At 41.1% G+C, this 24,056-nt stretch overlaps 1 protein-coding gene across 4 annotated transcripts; it reads right to left on the bottom strand.

Moving 5' to 3' along the window:
* Positions 1-4,123: 4,123 nt before the first annotated feature.
* On the bottom strand, positions 4,124-23,726 carry LOC118231070 (probable serine/threonine-protein kinase nek2). Of its 4 annotated transcripts, none has more exons than XM_035424527.1 (12): positions 23,646-23,726; positions 21,372-21,515; positions 21,135-21,192; positions 16,175-16,324; positions 13,862-13,940; positions 12,607-12,710; positions 11,865-11,948; positions 9,546-9,613; positions 8,838-8,924; positions 8,090-8,144; positions 5,130-5,318; positions 4,124-5,023 (listed from the first exon to the last, which is right to left on the bottom strand). In XM_035424527.1, exons 4-12 carry the CDS (start codon positions 16,313-16,315, stop codon positions 4,196-4,198), a joined length of 1,635 nt encoding a protein of 544 aa, XP_035280418.1. In that variant the 5' UTR covers positions 16,316-16,324; positions 21,135-21,192; positions 21,372-21,515; positions 23,646-23,726; the 3' UTR covers positions 4,124-4,195. The 4 variants fall into 4 exon arrangements, with proteins under 4 accessions (XP_035280418.1, XP_035280419.1, XP_035280421.1 ...); XM_035424528.1 differs by lacking the exon at positions 23,646-23,726 and adding an exon at positions 21,797-22,195 and having other exon boundaries at positions 21,372-21,624; XM_035424530.1 differs by lacking the exons at positions 21,135-21,192; positions 21,372-21,515; positions 23,646-23,726 and adding an exon at positions 23,409-23,420.
* Positions 23,727-24,056: the final 330 nt, after the last annotated feature.

The raw sequence follows: 24,056 nt of genomic DNA, 5'->3' as shown, positions 1-24,056 counted from the left end.
TCTCTGTGTCGCGTGACAGTGGAGTGATTGAAGGCTAATATTAACCGATTTAAAATCAGCATTAAAGGTAAGAATGTCAAGCTCACGTTTGGTTAGAAGGGTCACCGTCAGCCCCCAAGGCACATACTGACTGTAGGCTACTAACTAGCGAATGTACAGAGAAAGAGACGTTCGACTGGAAAAAGAAAAAAAAAAAAAAAAAAAGGTCGCACCAGAACAATTATTTGCACTCGCACAAATGCTCCCAATTATATTTTGAGGTCCCAACATATGCGACCAAAATGTTCGCAATTTCGAGCCCGGTTTGAGACATTGACAAAAATGTTAAACTATTCGAATTAAAATATGAGAGAATGTGTGTCTGTCTGGTGTTTATTTGTTTTAGAGAGGCACCATATGTTTCAGATGCAGACCTAATTTTACTTAGTGTTACAATAAATAATTTTAAATCGTCTAGCTGAGATAATGTCATTTGTTTTGGTCATGGAAATTCAGTTAAAGGTTGTGGAGAAGTCATGGAAAAGTCATTGAAAATCATTGGTGAAAAAGTGTATGAACCCTGAAAGTTACTAACTTTTACCCAGTATTACCTGCTTGACATTAAGGCTCACCAGCCATTGTGGCTAACGGTTTTCCAAAGTCAGTAGCCACCCAGCATTTTCACAGGCCCTGCCTGCAACACCATTTAGTAACACAGTGTAGAGGAGAATTTAACGGGAAATAAATGCAATTTAAAGAATTCTATGGTTACATTCAATTAGATTAAATAGAACATGCTGCATAATGTGGTAAATGCATGTTTATGATTTTTCTAATGTCTATAAAGATACACATCTAACAAAGGATAAAAGAAAAAATGTAAAAAGGAATAAATGAAAATATTTTTCTATACTCTAATACTTTTATTGTGAATTAAATGTATAAAAACCAAACTTCAACTTTAATAAGCTTAAAAGAAGGAATAAATTAATCAACTGGTTTGAAAAAGTAAATATGCATCTATAATTTTTAATATTGACATAGTCTGAGTGTAAGATATAAAAGTGTCTTATACGACATGAAATCATCAAGTGAAGAATTAAATAAATTTATATATCCATGAATATTAAGTGTGTCCTAGTGGAAATGATTTTTGGATCTGAAGAACACTCTGTTTAGGATCTATTGAAGCTCTTTTATTCATCCCACCCATACAAATTAATCAAGCTGTCCTGATATGAACTCTGGAACACCTTTTCTCTAAAATCCCCCCACAACAAACTTCTACCTAATCCAACCTCAGCTCATACCAACAAACACACACACACATAAACACACTCACACTCATACACATGCACACTCACATAGATACACACGCACACACACACTCATACACACACGTGCGCGCACACACACACACACACACCATCATCATTGGCGATCACTCGGGGTCGAGAATGACTGTCCTCCTTCAGGGTCCTTGTGGGTCTTCAGGTGGGCGAAGAGGCCGATCCTGGAACCACATATTTTGGTGCAGTATGGGCAGGGGTGAGTGGTAGTTGTGCGTGTAGTTGGGGCCTTTTTGGTGGAAGATCTCTCCTTTCTGAGTCTGTGCTTGTCTTGTGCAGCACAGCGGAGGTCGTTGTCATAGAGTGCAGCTCCTTTACAGACTATATTTCTCCAGGTCTCCCTGTTGGTTGCTGTGTCCTCCCAGGTGTGAGGGTCTATGTGGCACTTTTTGATGTTTGCTTTGATGTTATCCTTGTACCTTTTCTTCTGACCTTCTGGGGCACGTCGTCCTACAAGGAGCTGGGAGTATAGGACTTGTTTCGGCAGGCGTGAGTCAGGCATGCGGATAACATGGCCAGTCCATCTGAACTGGTGTTGGGCGATGGTGGCAGTTATGGTGGGGATGTTGGCCTCCTCCAGGACGCTGGTGTTGGTGTGTCTGTCCTCCCAGCTGATCTTAAGGATCTGCTGATGTGCCTCTAGTGCCTTCAGGTGCCTGCTGTATATGGTCCAAGTTTCTGACCCATACATTAGGGTGGGCAGCACTACCGCTTTGTAGACCAGGACTTTAGTCCTGGCCTGGAGGTCGCGGTTTTCAAAGACCCTTTTTCTCAGTCTTGAGAAGGCTCTGCTGGCACAGCTGAGGCGGTGGTGGATTTCTTTGTCAATATCAGCTTTGGAGGATAGAAGGCTGCCGAGGTAAAGAAAGTGATCCACGTTTTCAAGTCTGGTGTCCTCAGTGGATATGGCTGGGGGTAGAGCAGGAGTGTTTCTCCCGGATATGGCTGGGGCTAGAGCAGGAGTGTTTCTCCCAGGTGGTGGCTGAGGGTAGAGCAGGAGTGTTTCTCCCAGGTGGTGGCACGGATATGGCTGGGGGTAGTGCAGGAGTATTTCTCCCAGGTGGTGGCACGGATATGGCTGAGGGTAGAGCAGGAGTGTTTCTCCCAGGTGGTGGCTGGGGGTAGAGCAGGAGTGTTTTTCCCAGGTAATGGCTGGTAGAGGATCTGAGGCTTTTTTATGTTAATGGCCAGACCAATTTGCTTGTATGCCTTGGCGAACGCATCCCAAATGCACTGTAGGTTCTCCTCTGAAAGGGCCACAAGGGCATACCTGCAGCTCTATGATGGATGTGGTGGTGGTTTTGCTTTTTGCCCTGAATCTGTTGATATTAAGAAGTTGTCCGTCTGTTCTGTATGTGATTCTTACACCCCGAGACAGATTCTCACCCGTGAGGTGGAGGATGGCAGCGATGAATGCAGAGAACAGGGTAGGAGCAATGACACAGCCCTGCTTGGCTCCAGTGTCTACCCTGAAGGGTTCCGTTTCATCTCCATTGCCACTGAGTACTGTAGCTGACATGTTGTCATGCAGCAGTCTCAGTATTCGGATGAACTTGTTGGGGCAGCCAATTTTTCCCAGAATCAGCCAGAGGGCCTGACGGTTCAGAGTCAAAAGCTTTGGTGAGGTCAATAAAGGCCATGTATAGTGGTTGGTTTTGTTCCCGGCATTTTTCTCAGAGTCGGCGAACAGTGAAAATCATGTCCATGGTGCCCGTTTGGGCGAAATCCACTCCATACACACACACACACATACACACGCACACACATACACATACAGGACTCTCCTGCCATCTGCTGGATTTGCTGCTACTCAGTAAGTACTGTGGATAATATTCTCAGAGGCTGTTCATTTGGGGACCCCTGTGGACTATATTCTATATCTGAGTTGGATTCAAACCTCATTTAAAGGGGAATTGCACTTGATAGCACTTCTGCTTCTCATGACTGATATTGTCCTTCTAATGAATGTGTTGTCCTTCATTTTTTGATTAGTTATTTCATTTTAAATGTCTAATGTTAGAAAGAAAGACCTTTTTTTTAGCGCAATCCCACAACAGGTTTCTGGTTTTTTTCTTCTTCAATATCGTTTTGTTAACTTAGCGTTGAAATCGAACAAACTAACGTTCTTTTGTTTGATGTGATGTCGGTGTAATAATGAGGTGCATTGTACCCGGTTGTTATAATATCCCCGTTAAACTTGCCTTGAAAGCACATGTTCATAGTTTTCCACACGATGCAGCTTTGTGCCAGACATGGCTGGATGTGATCAGACACCCCAAAATAACAGCCGAAGAAGTTCGCAAACGAGGACTTAAAAACTTAATGCGTAATGGACTTAATGCAGCGACCACTTTCAAGCCACCGATTACCAAGGCGACCGTCTGAAGCCTGGAGCTGTACCCACCGTTTTCCCATCGTTGGTCGAACCGCTCGAGGTAGGTACTATGCGGGCTGGCTAACACTATCGCGTCTGTCTGTGATACATATGATGTCTACGGTAACAGTTAGACAGCTTGCTGGCTGTTATGACATTGCCACCATCCATTTATTTCCTCCTCAGACATTTTCGGTTTCGCCAGCTAGTAGTAAGATAACACTATTTCTACGACCAACCTAATGTTATTGTCTTCAGGTAGCCTACGCCTATATCAGAAGTCTCGCAATGATATGCATCCTCGAGTTCGACACTAAACTGCCTGGGTCTACTTCCTGCATTGGTAAAGGAAAACAACAAAACAGCGTAAAAAATATTAACATAATGAAATAACTAATCGAAAAATGAAGGGCGACACATTCATTAGAAGGACAATATCAGTCATGAGAAGCAGGTGTTATAAAGTGCAATTCCCCCTTAAGGCCAATAACATTCAGAAAGACATGTAAGCTTCTTCTAACTCTGTGATGATAGAGTATACAGACTCAAGACCTTCCAGCCATTTCTGAAGCACAGCAGACACCTCCCTGATCTTCTTAATGAACTCCCTGGTTTTTAATGCTTTTTGTCCCTCTGCACTGCCAGCCTGTGGGCCTGCAGAGGCTTCATCAGGGGGTTCCTCTGACTCCTCCTCCATCTTTGTGTAATTATTTGAGCCTTGCTGTCTCATGGCATGTATCTCCCTGGAATCATCAACAATGAAGTAGATGTCAAGAGCTAGAAAGAGACCTGCGAACACCCCGGTGACCACCTCTGCTGCCTGTGCGAGTCTGACAGCTTGTGATGCTGCATTGAACGCCTGAACTGCAGGGGCCAGTTTAGCTAAACCCCCAATGCTCCTCACTACCCGAGTGGCACCTGCTACATTGAGGGTTCTGCTCTGGTCCAAATGCTCAAAACCCTTGTCAATGCTCTGGAGGCATGTGACCAGAATCTGCATCTTCGCCTCACATTCATGTATAATATTCTCTATGGTGCGGCGGTCTGTGTGCTCATTCACCATTTTGGTGACATTAGAAGCAGCTCCTGTTACCCCCCCAGCTGCAGCAACCCCAATTCCCACCCCTGTCACAATCAGAGAAGCCCCTAAAGTGACAGGGGCGAGGGAAACCCCCACTATGGTGGCGATCCCCCCCGCAGCACCTATCACCCCTCCAGTCAGACTGCCCACGGTGGTGCCAAAGTGCACGCGCTCTAAACCATCTGCCACTCCATCCAGCTCTTTCAGTTTCTGCAGCAGCTTTTCCGGGATTCCCTTGATCTGTGGAAATACAAGTTACAGGTTACAGCCCTGAGCCCTATCCTTTATTCAGCCTTTCTGTTAGCATTTCTGTATGAAACTGTGAACAGAAAACAAGAAGTATCACCCTTTGGATAAGGATCCCTAGAAGGAAGGGTCTCTCCAGTATATCACTGGCAGAGGGTCGATCAACTGGATTCTTCTGAAGCAGATCCCTCACAAGGTCCCGTAGATCAGTGGAGAATGGTCCAGAGATGGAGGGGTAGGGCCCATCCACAATTTTATTGAAGAGTTTTTGCAAATTTTCTTCTGGAAACTGAAAGGAAGTCAGTCCGAACACTGTCACACGCCGCGACACACCCCTTTGGTGGACAGAAGAGTTAAGACACAGGGAGATATGGGAATTCCGGAAAATGATAGTACTTAATTTTATAATTCACAAGAGCATGATCATTACAAAAATAAAACCGCTTCACCTTTCATCTGCATGGTATCCAGCTAAAAAATAATAAATTAACACAACAAACTGAAATAACGAAGACATCCATCCATTATTTATACCAGATTATCCTGGCCAAGGTCACAGGGGGTGCTGGAGCCTATCCCAGCGTGTATTGGGTGAGAGGCAGGAATACACCCTGGACAGGCCGCCAATCTATCACAGGGCACACACACCATTCACTCACACACTCATTCACACACACCATTCACTCACACACTCATTCACAAGAGCTCCTTCAAATGCTCTTCCATCTCTCTAAGGAATGTCTTTTGAAGTGTTGGCTTTCACAACTGCCTGTTGTGTGGGCTCTCATATATCACTCTGCAAAGTCTTATGGCTTTATTACACTGTTTTCTTATTTCCTCTCTTGTTTTGCGCTATGGCTGAATCATTAGTGCAGGCGATTTTAACATTCACACTGACACCCCTTCAGCTCCCTTCACTGTTGAAGTCCAAATCTTACTGAGTCTTTTAATTTAGTGCAACATGTTAACAAACCAACACATTCTAAAGGGCATATGCTCAGTCTTATTCTTACCTTTGGCATCAGCCTAACCAGCCTCGAACTGAAGGATGTTTTGTCTCAGATCATTTGAGTTTTATTTGATACAGACCTTCATACGTCCATTAAAAATAACAGACAGTAGTGTTTCTCATACATCATCAACTCTCAAACTGCCTCAAAGTGATCTGCTGCTTGTGTGAATTCCAGCAGAACTGCAATTCAGACTTTTCTTATGGAGGAATTGTTACAAAGATTTAATAACTTATGCCAGACCACAATGGACACTATTGCTCCTTTTAAAACTAAGATAAAGTCCACAGTAAAAATTTTCCCCTGAATTAATGATGAAATACATACCATTAAGGTGGAATGCAGAAAAAACAGAACACAAATGAAAGTCCACCAAATTGCAAATTCATTATTTTCAAATGAAAAAAATCATTAATATCCTTCAACAAGGCAACAAAAGATGTGAGAGCTGATGTAGTCTCTGCCAATCCGCACAACTCAAAGGCTTTTAGTTAAAATGATTGACCATCTTGTAAATTCTACACCTGCCTGTGTTTCTGCATCATCTACTGCTGACTGTAAGTTTTTATCTTTCTTTGTGGAGAAGATCCATGATATTAGATCTAAGATTACTCATCCTGTGTATTGCATTGAAATACCATAATGCATAATGTCAGTGCATAAATGTTCTGAGCTTCTTCCTGCCTTTTTCCATTGAAGATCTTATTGATACTGTCTCACATGGAAACCCTCCTCCAGTCCCCTAGATATCATACCGACTAGACTTTTTAAAGACGTTATTGGCCCCGATTTGCTATCCATTTTAAATTCCTCTCTTTGCACTGGATATGTTCCTGATAATTTTAAATCTGCCATTGTTATACCCCTTCTAAAGAATCTAACCCTGATGCCTCTGCGCTAGAAAACTACAGACCTATTTCAAAACTTTTATTTCCGAAATATTAGAGAAAGCTGTGTCTAAGCAACTACTAAGAGCAATAAAAAAGAACTATATTTTAAAAAAATTACAGTCTGGTTTTCAATAACACCACAGCACTGAAATTGCTCTTCTTACAGTTACAAATGACCTATAATATAACACAGGTTAATTAATAGAATTAGAAACTGGGTAGGGGTCTCTGGGACTATGCTGGACTGGATCAGTTCATGTCTCTCTAGTAGAAATTTCTCTGTGGGTATCAGTGATCATGTGGCCTCCTCCACACCAATTATGCGTGGTGTTCCCCAAAGCTCAATTCTTGGGCCTGTCCTGTTTTTGATTTATATGCTACCTGTTGGAAAACATGGGAGCCACAGTTTACCCCCCCCCCCCCATACACCCCACCTTGTAGTGGGCCAATTGCAGATAACCTTGTCTGCCACCAAATCCAGTTAAATTCACTTTTTGATCAGAACTTCTGTGTTACATCCTCTACCCCCTGATCCAGTCAAATTATCTCCCTTTGATATGCAGTACCTTTGTGTGATATCCTCTGCCCCCTACTTCAGTCCAATTCCCCCACACCTTGTTTCTGCAGCAAGACTGCTGACTAGGACAAGATGGATGTCACACATTTCCCCAGTTTTCACCTCACTATTCTGGCTTCTGCTGACTTTTAGAATCGATTTTAAAATTCTAATGATCACCTTTAATGCTTTGCATGGCATGGTACCTGAATATATTACCAAACTGTTAGTTTGCTACCAGCCACTGAGACCGCTGCTCTGGTCCTGCGGGCCGTTTCTAAGGCTAGACTAAAAGCCGAAGGTGATCGTGCTTCTCTGTTAGGGCCCTGAGGCCCTGGAACAGCTTTGCTGCCATGGGTCAGTCTGCTGAATCAGCGTCTTCTATTCAATCACGTCTTAAAACTCACTTTCATAGTGCTTCCAGGAGTGGCCAGCCTGCCAAAATTTCTCCAAGGGCAAAAGTGCTATACAAAGATCTAAGGCCCTGGGTGTCCATCAAAGCAAAATAAAATTTCTCCAAGGGCAAAGCCACAACTCAACCAGGAAGTCACAAAAGATGTTAGAACATGTACAGTAATGCATCAAAGCCTTGACTTGTACTTACCGCATGCTTAAGCTCGCACAATTCATAGAGTACACACCCCAAAGCCCAAATGTCACTGCAAAGGACAAAAGTTCATTTTAATTATCATAATCTTAATCATACATGCTTCCCATTTATATTTACAGTATTCATTCTAATCACACAACAATATAAAAATTTAACGGAATATAAATATTACCAAATACAACAGGGTCCTGCCCCAAGCCCATATGAGCAGGAAGAGGACTCACCAGTAGAGCCACAGTTAGGGGGGTCCCAAAACTGGGACAGGGGGGTCCCAGGATATGGGGTGTACATCAACTTGTTTGTAACGAGTTAAAGTGGTACTATGTTAACTTGCATTGTCCCTATCAAATAAACGATATAAATAAATACATTTCTTTATTTATTACAAAATATATTCAGGGGGCTTTCCAATACATTTTGTCCCAGGCCTGAGAATTCATGGGTTCTGTTGTGGCCCTGCTTAGTATTAATAAAGCAGTACTTTCATACACAGTATTATAGCTCAGTCTTAGTATCAATAAAGCAGTACTTTCATGTAGCCTTAAAGCTATCAGTAATAAGACAGTGCTTTCAATGTGTAACATTACAGCATAGTCTTGGTAGTATAGCAGTGCTTTCATACATAGTGTTATAGCTCAGCCTTGGTAATATAGCAATGGTTTCATACATAGTATTATTGCTCAGCTTTAGTGATAATAATTCATTGCTTTTGTACATAGTGTTATTCTACACTGTACTGTACCTTTTACTGCTGTATGGTTCTTCCTCAATTCTTTCTGGACTCCGGTAACAAAATGTTCCCACAACTGTTCTTGCATAGCCTGAAGATCTGAACAGCCCAAACATTTAAAAAGAAAAAGAAAATTATGGTAATTAGTAGTGGTCACAAAGGAAGCTGTGTATCCAAAGAGTGCTGTCCTGCTTGCACTATCTCTGTAAGCATATCATATTCACATATTCAGCATATCATAATGTTGATCCAAAAGGATGTTTTGCAGCTGAGCACTGTCTCTGTATCACACCTGCTGACTCCCTGTCAGCACAGTAATCAGTCTGTTTTACTTTGAGGATCTGATAAGAGGCAGATTTTTGTCAACTGACCTACACAGCCAACACAGGAACCACAGACAGCACAGACAGCATAAACAGGACTGACTGCACCGGCAGCACAGACAGCATAAACAGTACAGACAGCACAGGCATAAAATTCCACACTAAAGCTATACACCAAAAAGGCATTAGAGGGATTAGAAATACAGTCATTTCCCAGCCACTATCTTTAAGCTTGCGTGGATCAGAAATTCTTAATTACAGCAGCAATGCACATGTCCCTGAACATCTGAAGTTTGGTTTTGATATTACATAAATTTATACGCTCCTGTCTAATTTTAAAGGTTGTTCATAAATATTTTTCATCTTCTTTCTCCAGTATAGCACAGTGAAAAGGTACCTTTCAAGGGGCTTTGCCAGTCCAAAGTCTCCCAAGCGAATCCACCCATTTTTGTCCAAGAAAATGTTCTAAATGTAAATAACATTGTGTAAGGCTACAGGCACAGAGCACAGTGCAGTCAGAGCAAACATTACAGAAAGAGAAACTGACATTGCGTAAGGCTACAGGCACAGAGCACAGTGCAGTCAGAGCAAACATTACAGAAAGAGAAACTGACATTGTGTAAGGCTACAGGCACAGAGCACAGTGCAGTCAGAGCAAACATTACAGAAAGAGAAACTGACATTGCGTAAGGCTACAGGCACAGAGCACAGTGCAGTCAGAGCAAACATTGCAGTAAGAGAAACCAGGAGAAACACTACTGTATCTCACGTAGCACAGTTATGAAACCATTCTGGAATGTGTTATAAAATAAACAGCCCTTTGAACTTGTTTGACTGCAACATGCAGAGAATAAAAGATAAAATTTTAGCTACTCCTTTTTTTTTTAACACTTTCCTTTATTTAAATCTGAGACACATTGAGAGCAGATGCCCTCTTTTACAAGTGTGCTGAATGTACATAAAATACAACTATTAGAAAGGAAAATAAGTAGCATGGAGTAGAATACATATTTTAAAAAACAAATCATATAGTAATTTAAAATACTAATAAAAGACAGAATAAATTAAAATAAATATTTTTTAAATAAATAAAAATAAAATAAATAAATTAATTTAATTTAAATAACCTAAAACATCATAAAACATTTAGTTCCAGTGAAGGCAGATCTTAATGCAATGACATTCTATACAATTCTGTGCTTCCAACTTTGTGGCAAAAGATTGGGGTAGGTTCTGTTTCGGCATGACAATGCACAAAGCATTTGAATAGGCTGTGATCATGGACGTATTGCCTGGGAAAGCCCCCAAATTAGCAAATCGCTGTACGCTGGGCTGCGACTTCCGCTGTAGACTGGTCGACGCAGGCAGGTGGAACCGGCACCAATCACAGACTACGCTGACGCCAACTGCAAGAGCTGCACCAAAATAGCAGAGTGCCGCTCAATCTTGACCGACACCGCCCCAACAGCGGCTGTCCTCCCACTTTGGCACATGGCAAGTCGCAAAAATGGCAAACAGTAAGTGGAATACCACCTTGCCTGTGAAATGGCTGGTGAAGCTGGCCGTATACTCAGTAAGAAGAAAGAACTTCAGGATTGAGAACCACCGGCGAACATGTCCACGAACACCGCTGTCGGTATACTCAGTGAGAACACAGAACCGTTTAAAGTCACTCCACGCTGCTGGGGCGTGAGTAATTATGAATAATAACGAGCAGCTAATAACCGGGTCTGGAATCTCAACCAGACCTCCGTCTCGCGGCTACGCCATGGATGTATAAAGAGAAGGGCTACGCGAGATCACAACACAAAACAAAAAGTTTAAAGTGGCTTTAGTTTATCTAGCTATGCAAAAGAAGAAAAAAAGGCGAAGATGGTACGCTCCCCCTCTAAATCAGAGTAGGACGGAGAATGGAGAGTTTTGTCTGTACATTCGGCAAATGCGAGTTTAGACGAGGGGGTCCACTTTCTCTTATTTCCAAATGTGTGCTAGGCGTTTTGATGACTTGTGAAACGAGTAGCACCATTCATAAAACATGCGGGAACTCACAGAATTCCCATACCTACAGAAGAGAGATTGGCGTTGACTCTCCGTACATTAGCATGTGAAGTCAGCCCTCTGAACTCTCAACCGTGACATAACCAACCATGTGATATTTAGACCAACAGCTGAGAGGGGGAGGTTGGAGAACAAGAAGTTTTCCAAAAGTTCTCCCTGGAGGCCGTCGCACACTGCACCGTACAAACACACAACACCGTGTCTTTTTGTCCTTCAGTTGTTCTCATTGCTTCGTTTTGCTCAAAAAGTTAGACTTCTTATGAAGTATACTGCCTACTTAACACGCCATGCACCAACCGAAAAACAGAGCCCAGAATGTTTTATGATTGAGTGGAATTTCTTTGAATTGGACTGAACTGAATTCTGCTTCCTGTGATTCAAATTCTATTTCTAATTATACTTCCTGTGGGGGTGTGGTCAATTCAGTTCCAATTCCAGCTCATGAATCGAATGAATGAAAATTCCAAAATTCTGAATTGAGCACAAACCTGATCCTATATACACTGGAATCTGTGCAAAACAGTTAATGTGCAACTAATCTTCCTCAGACCACTGCTTTTACCACAGCAACCTATCATTGTTCACACTGTGGTATCATAGAAACCTATGAGTGCTTACACTGTGGTATCATAGCAACCTATCAACCTGCAGCCTGTACCTCTGGCTTGATGTCTCTGTGCAGAATTTTCTTCTCATGCACATACTCCACAGCCAAGCAAATCTCCACAAACCAGGCCAGGATCTGTGCAAAAAACAAACATTTCATGTATGTTAATAATGAACCCCAGAAGGAACAGGGTTCATACAGGAGCTAAATATGACATATGTAAGGGCTGCTGGGGGGCGCATACTGTAAAGGCTTCAAGTGCATAGATGGGCACCACTGTCTGGTATCTGTTAAGGCTCTATTACAGTGTGTGGATGGGCCTCATGGTCTGGTATCTGTTAAGGCTCTATTACAGTGTGTGGATGGGCCCCATGGTCTGGTATCTGTTAAGGCTCTATTACAGTGCGTGGATGGGCCCCATGGTCTGGTATCTGTTAAGGCTCTGTTTCAGTGTGTGGATGGGCCCCATGGTCTGGTATCTGTTAAGGCTCTATTACAGTGTGTGGATGGGCCCCATGGTCTGGTATCTGTTAAGGCACTGTTCCAGTGTGTGGATGGGCCCCATGGTCTGGTATCTGTTAAGGCACTGTTCCAGTGTGTGGATGGGCCCCACAGTCTGGTATCTGTTAAGGCTCAGTTCCAGTGTGTGGACGGGCCCCATGGTCTGGTATCTGTTAAGGTTCTGTTCCAGTGTGTGGACGGGCCCCATGGTCTGGTATCTGTTAAGGCTCTGTTTCAGTATGTGGATGGGGCCCATGGTCTGGTACAAAAATAAACATGTTGCTGTACTTACCTGATCTTCTGGGAAATATTCACCAGTATCTTTCTGCTTTTCAGTTTGCTTAGAAAGATCCCCACCCTCACAATACTCCATCACTATGTACACATTCATCTCATCTGTAAAGAGAAAATAATTTTGGTTTCCTCAGTAGGATTAATATTTCTTAGAATACATAACACAGTAAAATTTGACAAAGTATAATTGTTTTAAAGAAAGAAATATATGTGGTCTCCAAGGTATATAACCAGTCAGATGAACTGCAGCTGTCATGTTCTGACAAAATCAAAGACAAAATGACCTATTTTTTCTGTGATGGCTGGATGTTCGACTCTTATGGTGTTGTTCATTACTGTATGACAGTCTCTGGCTAGCAGTAATTTAATTTTATTGGCATTCTGTGTCTGTGTTATGGTTTTACCACAATATCATGATATACTGTCCATAAAGAATGCTTTAAGCCTAAAAGGTCAGAAAATGATCTGTAAATTATATCAAAGCGACAACTATATAGTGGTATGCAAAAGCATGGGCACTCCTGGTCAAATTGTGTGTTTTATAAAATATCTAGGAAGCCACTATTTGGTCAAACCTTAGGCGAACCAAAATAAACTTTTTGGAACATTAAGAAAGAGAGCCCTGGTGAGCTCAGAAATCAGAAAGAGCCTGGTTAGCCAAGGAAGACCTCTAAAGTTCATGACTAACAAATTCTCACCATAATGAAGGAAAACCCCTAAACACCTGCAGGTATTGATTCTGCAGAAAGCTTCATACAAAAAACTACAGAGGCTATAGTGCGAGATGCAAACCACTAGTTAGCCGCAAAAACAAACAAACAAAAAAAAGTACCTGCAGTACTGGAAAAATGTGTTGTGAATACATTTTTTTTTTTTTTTGGGGGGGGGGGGGGGGGGGGGTTCCTTTATTTGATAAAACAATGTAGAAAGACAGGAAGAATTAGGAGAAGAGAGAGGGAGAGAAGTGTGACAAAAGTCAGCGGTTGGATTCAAACCGCCAACGTCACGGTTCGCACTGAGCATGTGGTTAGCGCTCTACAGGCTGCGCCACTAGAGGCCCAAGATCCAAGCCTCCCTCATCTGTGAAACATGAAGGTGGGGGTGTTGTGGTTTGGCATGTATAGCTACCACAGGTACTGGCTTACTTGGATTTTTAATGATTGATTTAAAAGTGCACAATAATGTGGGTGATAATTAAATTAATGTTTGATTATTAATGATAAATTCTGTGAATTGTTTTATTGTTATACTACCTTCAAAATGCTCCAGGTACTGAACAATGAATGGGTGTTTTAAACCTTGCAGCGCAGTCACTTCATGCATCACAGAATCCTGAAAAGCGAGAACATAAGGCTGTGAGCAGTGAAATAAACATTTTTATCCACGTATTAATTAGACTATTTTGGTTAAACCTGAGGTATTCTGGAGTAGGTTTGATGTCAGACTTAATTCAGATTTTAAACTTGTTTTAATCATGTCAGTGTGACACAGATTTTGTCCAACAAAAAAAAAAAACCAGTGGCCTCATTTATAAAACAGTCTTAAAAAATAAAATTTAAAAAATCCACTTTGTCATGGATATGATCGTATCTCAATGGAAAGTTTACACTTGATGTAAACTTACTACCTGCTGGACATGTGGAGGTACTGCACATTTCAGGGCTGCATGCAAATCCCCAAAGTAAAACGTGCTTTTAAGAACATTTAACAGCAAGTACATTTTAGGCATGAGGAATGCAAGAATAATAAAAAGATCAGACTATCTGGTATGGATGTGGTTTTTTCTGTATACAACTGCTGGCTATTGCATACCAATATCTGTAGTCAAAGAAATGCATTGCACATTTTAGCTGAATGTGTACAGTGTGATCTTAAAGCTGCTGCAAGATAGGCTGGACTCCTAAGCATAGGTCCCTCCCCTGAGTCCACCCATCCATCCATTATCTATACCCGCTTATCCTGGGCAGGGTCCATCCATTATCTATACCCACTTATCCTGGGCAGGGTCCATCCATTATCTATACCCACTTATCCTGGGCAGGGTCCATCCATTATCTATACCCGCTTATCCTGGGCAGGGTTCATCCATGATCTATACCCACTTATCCTGGGCAGGATCTATCCATTATCTATACCCACTTATCCTGGGCAGGGTCCATCCATTATCTATACCCACTTATGCTGGGCAGGGTCGTGGGGGGTGCTGGAGCCTATCCCAGCATGCATTGGGTGAGAGGCAGGAATGCACTCATACCAATGGGCAATTTACAGTCTCCAATCAGCCTATCTGCATGTCTTTGGACTGTGGGAGGAAACCCACGCGGACACGGGGAGAACATGCAAACACCACACAGACTCCACAACTCCACAACTGGCCATACAAACTCCAGGCTGGGATTGCCATTGGCCAGTTCTCCCCAGACGCCCGTGTCTCATTGTGTACTCACAACAGCATCATTGGAGACTTGGAGCAGGAGTGCTATCAGTCAGTTGCATTTTAGGAAATTCATCGTCACTTTATTGCTTTGTTTTCTTTTGCATCTTTACTTATTCCAGCTTGTCTGGTTTATCTACTTGCCTCTACTGCAGCAAATGCAAAGTTATGCAGTGAGTGGATCTGCGTTTGTGTTAATACACAAAGTTCAGCAGGTGTGAAGCCACGATTGGTTTAGAGCCTGATTCACCTTTGCTTTGAATCCTGAAAGTCACACTGAATGGTGGGTTAACTCCTTCCCTCCAGTGTTCTTAACTAAACACCTACTGAATGGTGAATTCGTTGTTTCCACTTCTTCACTCCTGCATCTTTACAACAATGCTCCTGCGCCATTTTACCGCGATACAACACCAAAAACAGTAAGTTTCAGTTTCAGGGCAACCTGCGCTCGGTTCCCCCCGCCCCCACCCTCCGACTACAACGACTGCTACTTGGCTTCCGGATACACATCCGACTCCAACTATGGCTCAGGCCTTGCAAGAATCGTGATTAATCCCAGCTCGGATTGGAATTCAGACATTTCATCCTCTGTGAAGTTGGCCTTCCTTTTGTGGCCCATGCTTGCTATAATCAAAATGATGAAATGCAACCTTATTTAGAGGGAAATGACTGTTATTGGCTGCATTCACGAGACAGAGTAATTGTAAAGCATGTTCATGTAAGTTCAAATTGAAATTCATTTCATGTTTATATATCACAAGTGCATAAGATGCAGATAGTCAGGCTTGAAACCAACATAAGTAACGTTTTTAAAATTAGGCCCCAGGAGACTGGTATAAGACAAGTCTGAGACAGAGATGACACAGGTATGTGATAGGTATGAGACAAGTCTGAGACAGATATGACACAGGTATGTGATAGGTATGAGACAAGTCTGAGACAGGTTTGAGACACGTATGTGATAGGTATGAGACAAGTCTGAGACAGGTATGTGATAGGTATGAGACAAGTCTGAGACAGGTCTGAGACAGGCATGTGATAGGTATGAGACAAGTCTGAGACAGGTCTGAGACAGGCATGTGATAGGTATGAAACAAGTCTGAGAGCGCTGACACAGGTCTGAGTCACTTACTGATTTATGGAGCCCTTTTATTATGTATTCCTTTCCATCTTTCTCTTTCTTGACCCGCAGAGTCTTACCAAAAGCTCCCTGCTCAATTTCTTCAAGCGGGATGTATCCATGCTGCCTCAGGATACTTTTTGCGTTTCCCATGATGCTTTACTGCACAAATACAATGATAAGGACATCAGGTTAATTATGAACCAACAACCCATTATTAATTGTCATCATGACATGGAGTTTGTAGACCCCCTTTTCATACTCAAAACATGAGGTCAGAAAATACTAAGTGCATGTCTACGGAATTTAAAATTGTGTTGTCCCAGGAAGGGAGATGAGGTGCTGTCCACCAGGGGGCAGCACTGGCCCCACACAGAGGTATGGTCACAGCTGTGAAGTATTGTAAACTCTACAGCTGCGGCCCATTACCCAATCATTGGGCTCTACCACACAGCCGTAAGCAGATACACCCCCCAATCTCTACCACACAGCCGTAAACAGATACACCCCCCAATCTCTACCACACAGCCGAAAACAGATACACCCCCCAATCTCTACCACACAGCCGAAAACAGATACACCCCCCAATCTCTACCACACAGCCATAAGCAGATACACCCCCCAATCTCTACCACACAGCCGTAAGCAGATACACCCCCCAATCTCTACCACACAGCCGAAAACAGATACACCCCCCAATCTCTACCACACAGCCGTAAGCAGATACACCCCCCAATCTCTACCGCACAGCCGTAAGCAGATACACCCCCCAATCTCTACCACACAGCCGTAAACAGATACACCCCCCAATCTCTACCACACAGATACATTACATTACAGGCATTTGGCAGACGCTCTTATCCAGAGCGACGTACAACAAAGTGTATAACCATAACCAGGAACAAGTGTGTCGAAAACCCTAGAGAGAACTACTGTTCCAAGTGCAGGGAACAACTGCACAGTTTAACTAGGACCCTGTAGGTTAATCTGATTAACACTAACACAAACAAGAACAGCAACAACGTAGTCTATGCAAAAAATACAAGCAGTAGTTAAGACACAAGTGCATTAACTAAGGCAACTACGAAACAGCTACCTAGATACACCCCCTAATCTCTACCACACAACCGTTAAGTGGCTCAGGTTAAGTACCCAAATACTGGAGACTGACTTGAGTAAAGAAAAGTACACATTTTGTGTTGTTTGAAGGGAGGTGGACTTGTTGAGAGAGAGATAGATGGGGCAGCATGGCTGATTGGCTGAGATGTGGAAAGGCAGAGGTGTGATAGCAGGATCAGATTTATGTATTAAAAAGTTACCTTTTGTTGTTTTAAGCAGGGCTAAACACTATGAAATTATCAATTTGAATCTGTCGACCGGGGGGGTTTGAATACCACATGGGGGCCCCCTGGTGGCCATGGGGACCCTAAGCAGCCGCTTAGTTCGCTTATGCCTCGGGCCGGCCTGCCAGCCAGTTGCAATCTCCACCTTCTAGTGAAATATTTTCCATGTAACGACTCCAAATCGTACCATGTTGTACATTCCAATGATCAGGCCTCAAGAACCCTGATCTAAACAGACATTAAAATATTCACTCATTGATTTAAATTAAATATTACAGATTGCATTCAAACTCAAAATCAAAGGAATATGGTCCTTGTGCAGCATCATTTAGTCATGCAGTGGGTCTCCCACAGGCAATAAAATAATAAAACTTTCCAGGGAAAGAATTCTACAACATTGTATACATTTGAGAGACCTCTAGTGTGGTCCTAATCGTCCCAAAGGCATTCCCATGGCCTTTGTAAAGGGAAAGGGAGACAAATAAACAGTGAGGAAACATAACATTACACACAGAGTAAGTTTGCCGGTTTCCTAAAGGTGGCAATCTAAAAACTAGGTATCTGACTACTATTCATTATATCACCCCTGACCTCACCCCATGTTAAAACTCAGGACTAGATCTGTACACTTAAACCAAAAGATGCTGTGGTAACCACACAATTCATTGATAACTGGTTGGCAACTCAGCTATATCACAGGCTTTTCATTAAGGCAGCTGGCTAGCTACTGTAACTACATCCAGTGCATCAGCCAGAAGAGGATGGGCTACCTCTCTATAGTTGGATTTCTCCTGATATTTCTCCCCGCTGGGTAGATCTTACCACACTGGTTTTGGGGGGTTCAGGTCAGATCTTTAAAAATGACTAGGCTTTAGGAATAGGCCTGGATACGATGGAGATTAGTTGGTTAGCCCTTTTTTGCTTACTAAAAACGTGTTTACTTGAGTATATCTCCAAATCCAAAAGTATCAGCTCAGGTACAGTATATCATGTTACATTACAAGGATATGTTGTATGGAGTAACCACATCATAAAGCCATGCCAATAGGACATACTGTACCATTGTTGAAATGGCTGAATAAAACCGTTTTACATTGATGACACTGCACCCAAAAGGCACAGAGCAATGTGTAAAATTATTGTTTCCCATTGAAAAGCCAATGATCGTGAAAAATGTTGCTGTAGCTTGTTGTAGCCCTCTCATGGTGTTCGTTGGTACAGCTGTAAGTTTAGCTGAGTTCACTGTTAACACTACTCTTGTCCCTTTTCCCATGGTCGGGGATGAGAGTGGTGGATAGACTCTGTGCTTCATCCCATGATATAAGTAAACTGCAATAAACTATGGTGAAGCACAATGCATATGCAATATTGTATGATGAAGTACTCTTGGTTGAATTGCTGCTCTTTTGCTCAATTGCTTGTGTCTGACACGCACTTCCTGTTTGTGGTGGAAAGAGTGAAGGAGGAATCTGGTAGTGTTCAGAAAAGTTTGTTACAGGATTGCTTTGTGCTTTGAAGTGTGTATTTAATACTAGTTTGAAAAATATATTATAAATAAGACGGTTTTGCACCTAAGGTGAAAATCTTTGTAGCTGTTAGAGGACAGGGGAGATTTGGGGGGTTTCCACTTTTATTCCTCTGTTAAGCACTCGGCTAGCAACCTAGCCAGTTAGCTAATTTGGCCACCTTCTTGATGACCAGAGTTTTCTTTTTTTGTGGTTTTTCTGACCCTCAGGGGCAAAATATAATTGCAGTTAGTTTGCCCTTATTGTTACATGCTAACATTAGCTGTAGTTTAAAAATGAATTCTTGTGTAATCAGTGTTTCCTGTGGAATTGATCTCTTGGTGTGGTGGTGGGTGTCCGAAGGGGGGGGGGGGGGGGTGTAGCAGAGGCGAAAAAGTTTAAGACTATGAAAACATAACCTCTTGAGTCTTCTTAAAGGTTTTTTTTTAAATATTTAAATATCTATCTTTTAGCTCTGACGAGCTCTTGATACAAGGAATAGCAGTTTTCAAGAGATAAAAAGTAGTAAAGTAGTTTTAGGTGTACATTAAAACCATAAAAGGTTTGTTAACCCTTGTATTGTTTGTAAATATTGAAGCAAAATAGGCCTGTATTTTGAGTTATGGTGGGGTGAGAACAATTAAAAGAGCACATTGTCCATCTAGAAGTTCTATCTTCAAGAATAGAGGACTATATAACCAAAACTGATACTCAAAAAAAGTTACATATTGCACTTTAAAAAGGACATTCTTCTGCTAAATTAACTCAATTACCATGACAAAACAGTACTTAGAATGTTTTATCTTTTTATTTAACAGTATAATTTGAGCTGGGTCCACATTAAAAGCCCTCTCTCTCTGTCTCTCTCACACTCAATGACAGAGTTTACATGCATTGTCCATGTAAAAAAAGGAAAAAGTGAGGAAAATGGCTTTAAAGATTCTCTTCTGTTACATTCTAATTCTACTGAGAAGCATGATACAAAAATGTCCTAACTAACTTAGATGCTTGATTAATGTCTTTTTTATTAGCTAGTGTTATCTGTATTCATTTCTGGACACTGCAGCAGCTTGTGAGACTGCTCCTCTCGTTATCATCATAATCGTCATTAGAATGCAGCCCTCAGCTGTAGCAACTGTAGCCTAACTCAGTTTTGCTAGCGCACTACATTCACAAAACCTTAGAAATAAACCCTTTCCCTTTCGTTTTCATGGAAAAAAATGACCATGTTGTAGTATGGAAATGGAAGTAGTTGAATCACTCAAACATTTTAAATGCCCTCAAAAAAATTTTTTTTAAACTTGTGCTGTTTTGGCGATTTGCCAACAATTTTCGGCCGCGACATCCGACGGGTTTCTCCGGGTCACCATTTAATCAGATGTATTGTACCATTATAACAGCAGCTCTAGATAAATAAAAAAGGGTAGGCACGTAGGCTACGTAGCTCAACTGGAACAGGTTTCGCGTCGGCTCAGACAAACACCCCCCCTCCCCCCCTTCGGACACCCACCACCACACCAAGAGATCAGTTCCACAGGAAACACTGTTGCATATCTCTGTCTGTTCAGTTAGTGGTTAATCCTCATTCACCAATCATAAGCCAGTACCCGTGTTGTTAGGCAGAATTTCAAAATGTAGGTTTCTAGCCCTGCAGAAATGTATTATATCAAGTAATCTTTGTCTAACATAATTACTACACTGAGTATTTCACCTGAATATTTGCAAACCACTTAATTTGATTTAGTGATGGGAATGAGTTCTGCTAAAACAAAGTATGAGGAATAACCACTTAATTGTTTAATTAAAGACAAAATCTGGGCTTACAGTCATTACCACGTGTGATCAAGAAGATTCAAATACATTTTTACTAATGAAAATGGCTTCGTGAAACAACAACAGAAGAAAGGGTACAGATAAAAAGTTTTAAAAGTTTAAAGAGACATACACTTCTTTAAGTACAGTGTTTGTGCCAGTACTGTTGGTACAAAGCTCACTGTGTGTCCAGCTGCACAGCAGAGTAATCTTATCAATCATTATTACAAGTAAGTAGACTGAAATCAGTAGTGTAACAGATACACACCCAGGTATATGTCTAGGTGAGTTTAAAAAAATTAATGTACTCACTGTAGATTGAGCGATTTTCTTCCAGAAGTAGTTTGACTGCCAGGTGGGAATCTGATTACTATTTTTTTAAATTAAAACAATGACAGCAGTTCACAACAATTAAGAAATTCACAACTGAATGTCACTGGGTAGCAAGCTATACAATTGTAACATAATATTACTGCTGTTAGATATCCACCTGCAATTTCTCTGAGAAACTTGAGATTTAAAAGTAATAATATAAATTGTAAATTGTACCTTGCTATGGTGGTTAGCTTGACCCTTTTCTCCTCAGGTCCCTATCGGCTGATCCCTCTGTGGTCAGTGTTTCTCTTCAAATGAACAGCAGATGAGCTGACTGGCTGGTTAGGTCCTGACTTTCACTTTCAATTAATATAGGACCTGATATGAAATTTATCTGATGAAAAACCTGTTTTCAATCTACAAAAAAATGGCAAGTTACTCACACATGCAAAGTACTGTCTATAAGTCATTCATTCAAACTGGCAAACTCTAGGTCTCCCATTAATGTATGTATGTACAATATTTATTTTACAATCATTATTTATTTTAAGGGGAGGCACCACCATGAAAAACTATGATTTTGATTCCATATGTCAATTTTGATATTTTTTATATTTTGCTTCTATAACTTCTATAGTTTCATAAAACGAACAAACTACAGGTAAATAATCGTTATAAATAGTTAATTTAGATGATAATATAATGCCATCGTCAAGAACACGAAGCATAAAATAAGCTTATGATAGCATCTTTTATGATTAAATGCCTGTAAAAACTAAAAACTGTATATTGCCCCTAGGTTATTCAATTGGTCTCAACTTTAACAATAGATACAGCTACATAATTTTACATACTGCTTCTTAACTGTTATAGCTAGGGCGTGTCAGAGGCTTTTATTGATATGTTTTGTCGTCTTCATTTTATGTGGCATTTTATCAGTAAAAATAGACAGAGTATATAATGTACTAGCGTTATATACTCGGTCTGTAATCTGTAATCTCTCTCTGTCTCTCTCACACTCAATGACAGAGTTTACATGCATTGTCCATGTAAAAAAAGGAAAAAGTGAGAAAAATGGCTTTAAAGATTCTCTTCTGTTACATTCTAATTCTACTGAGAAGCATGATACAAAAATGTCCTAACTAACTTAGATGCTTGATTAATGTCTTTTTTATTAGCTAGTGTTATCTGTATTCATTTCTGGACACTGCAGCAGCTTGTGAGACTGCTCCTCTCGTTATCATCATAATCGTCATTAGAATGCAGCCCTCAGCTGTAGCAACTGTAGCCTAACTCAGTTTTGCTAGCGCACTACATTCACAAAACCTTAGAAATAAACCCTTTCCCTTTCGTTTTCATGGAAAAAAATGACCATGTTGTAGTATGGAAATGGAAGTAGTTGAATCACTCAAACATTTTAAATGCCCTCAAAAAAATTTTTTTTAAACTTGTGCTGTTTTGGCGATTTGCCAACAATTTTCGGCCGCAACATCCGACGGGTTTCTCCGGGTCACCATTTAATCAGATGTATTGTACCATTATAACAGCAGCTCTAGATAAATAAAAAAGGGTAGGCACGTAGGCTACGTAGCTCAACTGGAACAGGTTTCGCGTCGGCTCAGACAAACACCCCCCCTCCCCCCCTTCGGACACCCACCACCACACCAAGAGATCAGTTCCACAGGAAACACTGTTGCATATCTCTGTCTGTTCAGTTAGTGGTTAATCCTCATTCACCAATCATAAGCCAGTACCCGTGTTGTTAGGCAGAATTTCAAAATGTAGGTTTCTAGCCCTGCAGAAATGTATTATATCAAGTAATCTTTGTCTAACATAATTACTACACTGAGTATTTCACCTGAATATTTGCAAACCACTTAATTTGATTTAGTGATGGGAATGAGTTCTGCTAAAACAAAGTATGAGGAATGACCACTTAATTGTTTAATTAAAGACAAAATCTGGGCTTACAGTCATTACCACGTGTGATCAAGAAGATTCAAATACATTTTTACTGACGAAAATGGCTCCGTGAAACAACAACAAAAGAAAGGGTACAGATAAAAAGTTTTAAAAGTTTAAAGAGACATACACTTCTTTAAGTACAGTGTTTGTGCCAGTACTGTTGGTACAAAGCTCACTGTGTGTCCAGCTGCACAGCAGAGTAATCTTATCAATCATTATTACAAGTAAGTAGACTGAAATCAGTAGTGTAACAGATACACACCCAGGTATATGTCTAGGTGAGTTTAAAAAAATTAATGTACTCACTGTAGATTGAGCGATTTTCTTCCAGAAGTAGTTTGACTGCCAGGTGGGAGTCTGATTACTATTTTTTAAAATTAAAACAATGACAGCAGTTCACAACAATTAAGAAATTCACAACTGAATGTCACTGGGTAGCAAGCTATACAATTGTAACATAATATTACTGCTGTTAGATATCCACCTGCAATTTCTCTGAGAAACTTGAGATTTAAAAGTAATAATATAAATTGTAAATTGTACCTTGCTATGGTGGTTAGTTTGACCCTTTTCTCCTCAGGTCCCTATCGGCTGATCCCTCTGTGGTCAGTGTTTCTCTTCAAATGAACAGCAGATGAGCTGACTGGCTGGTTAGGTCCTGACTTTCACTTTCAATTAATATAGGACCTGATATGAAATTTATCTGATGAAAAACCTGTTTTCAATCTACAAAAAAATGGCAAGTTACTCACACATGCAAAGTACTGTCTATAAGTCATTCATTCAAACTGGCAAACTCTAGGTCTCCCATTAATGTATGTATGTACAATATTTATTTTACAATCATTATTTATTTTAAGGGGAGGCATCACCATGAAAAACTATGATTTTGATTCCATATGTCAATTTTGATATTTTTTATATTTTGCTTCTATAACTTCTATAGTTTCATAA

The sequence above is a fragment of the Anguilla anguilla genome, chromosome 7, assembly GCF_013347855.1.
Source record: "Anguilla anguilla isolate fAngAng1 chromosome 7, fAngAng1.pri, whole genome shotgun sequence".
In the NCBI taxonomy this organism is placed as follows: domain Eukaryota; kingdom Metazoa; phylum Chordata; class Actinopteri; order Anguilliformes; family Anguillidae; genus Anguilla; species Anguilla anguilla.
The sequence above is the reverse complement of the archived record's forward strand: the minus strand, read 5'-3'. Positions and strand labels throughout refer to the sequence as shown.

What these genes read in the sequence shown, in the direction of transcription:
- LOC118231070 (XM_035424527.1), bottom strand. Translation starts at nt 16,315, where the DNA reads ATGGGAAACGCAAAAAGTATCCTGAGGCAGCATGGATACATCCCGCTT. An exon ending in GTACCTGGAGCATTTTGAAG is followed by an intron (nt 12,711 to 13,861) that starts GTAGTATAACAA and finishes TTCTCTTTACAG; the next exon opens with ATGAGATGAATGTGTACATA. An exon ending in TGTGCGAGCTTAAGCATGCG is followed by an intron (nt 5,319 to 8,089) that starts GTAAGTACAAGT and finishes ACTTCCTTTCAG; the next exon opens with TTTCCAGAAGAAAATTTGCA.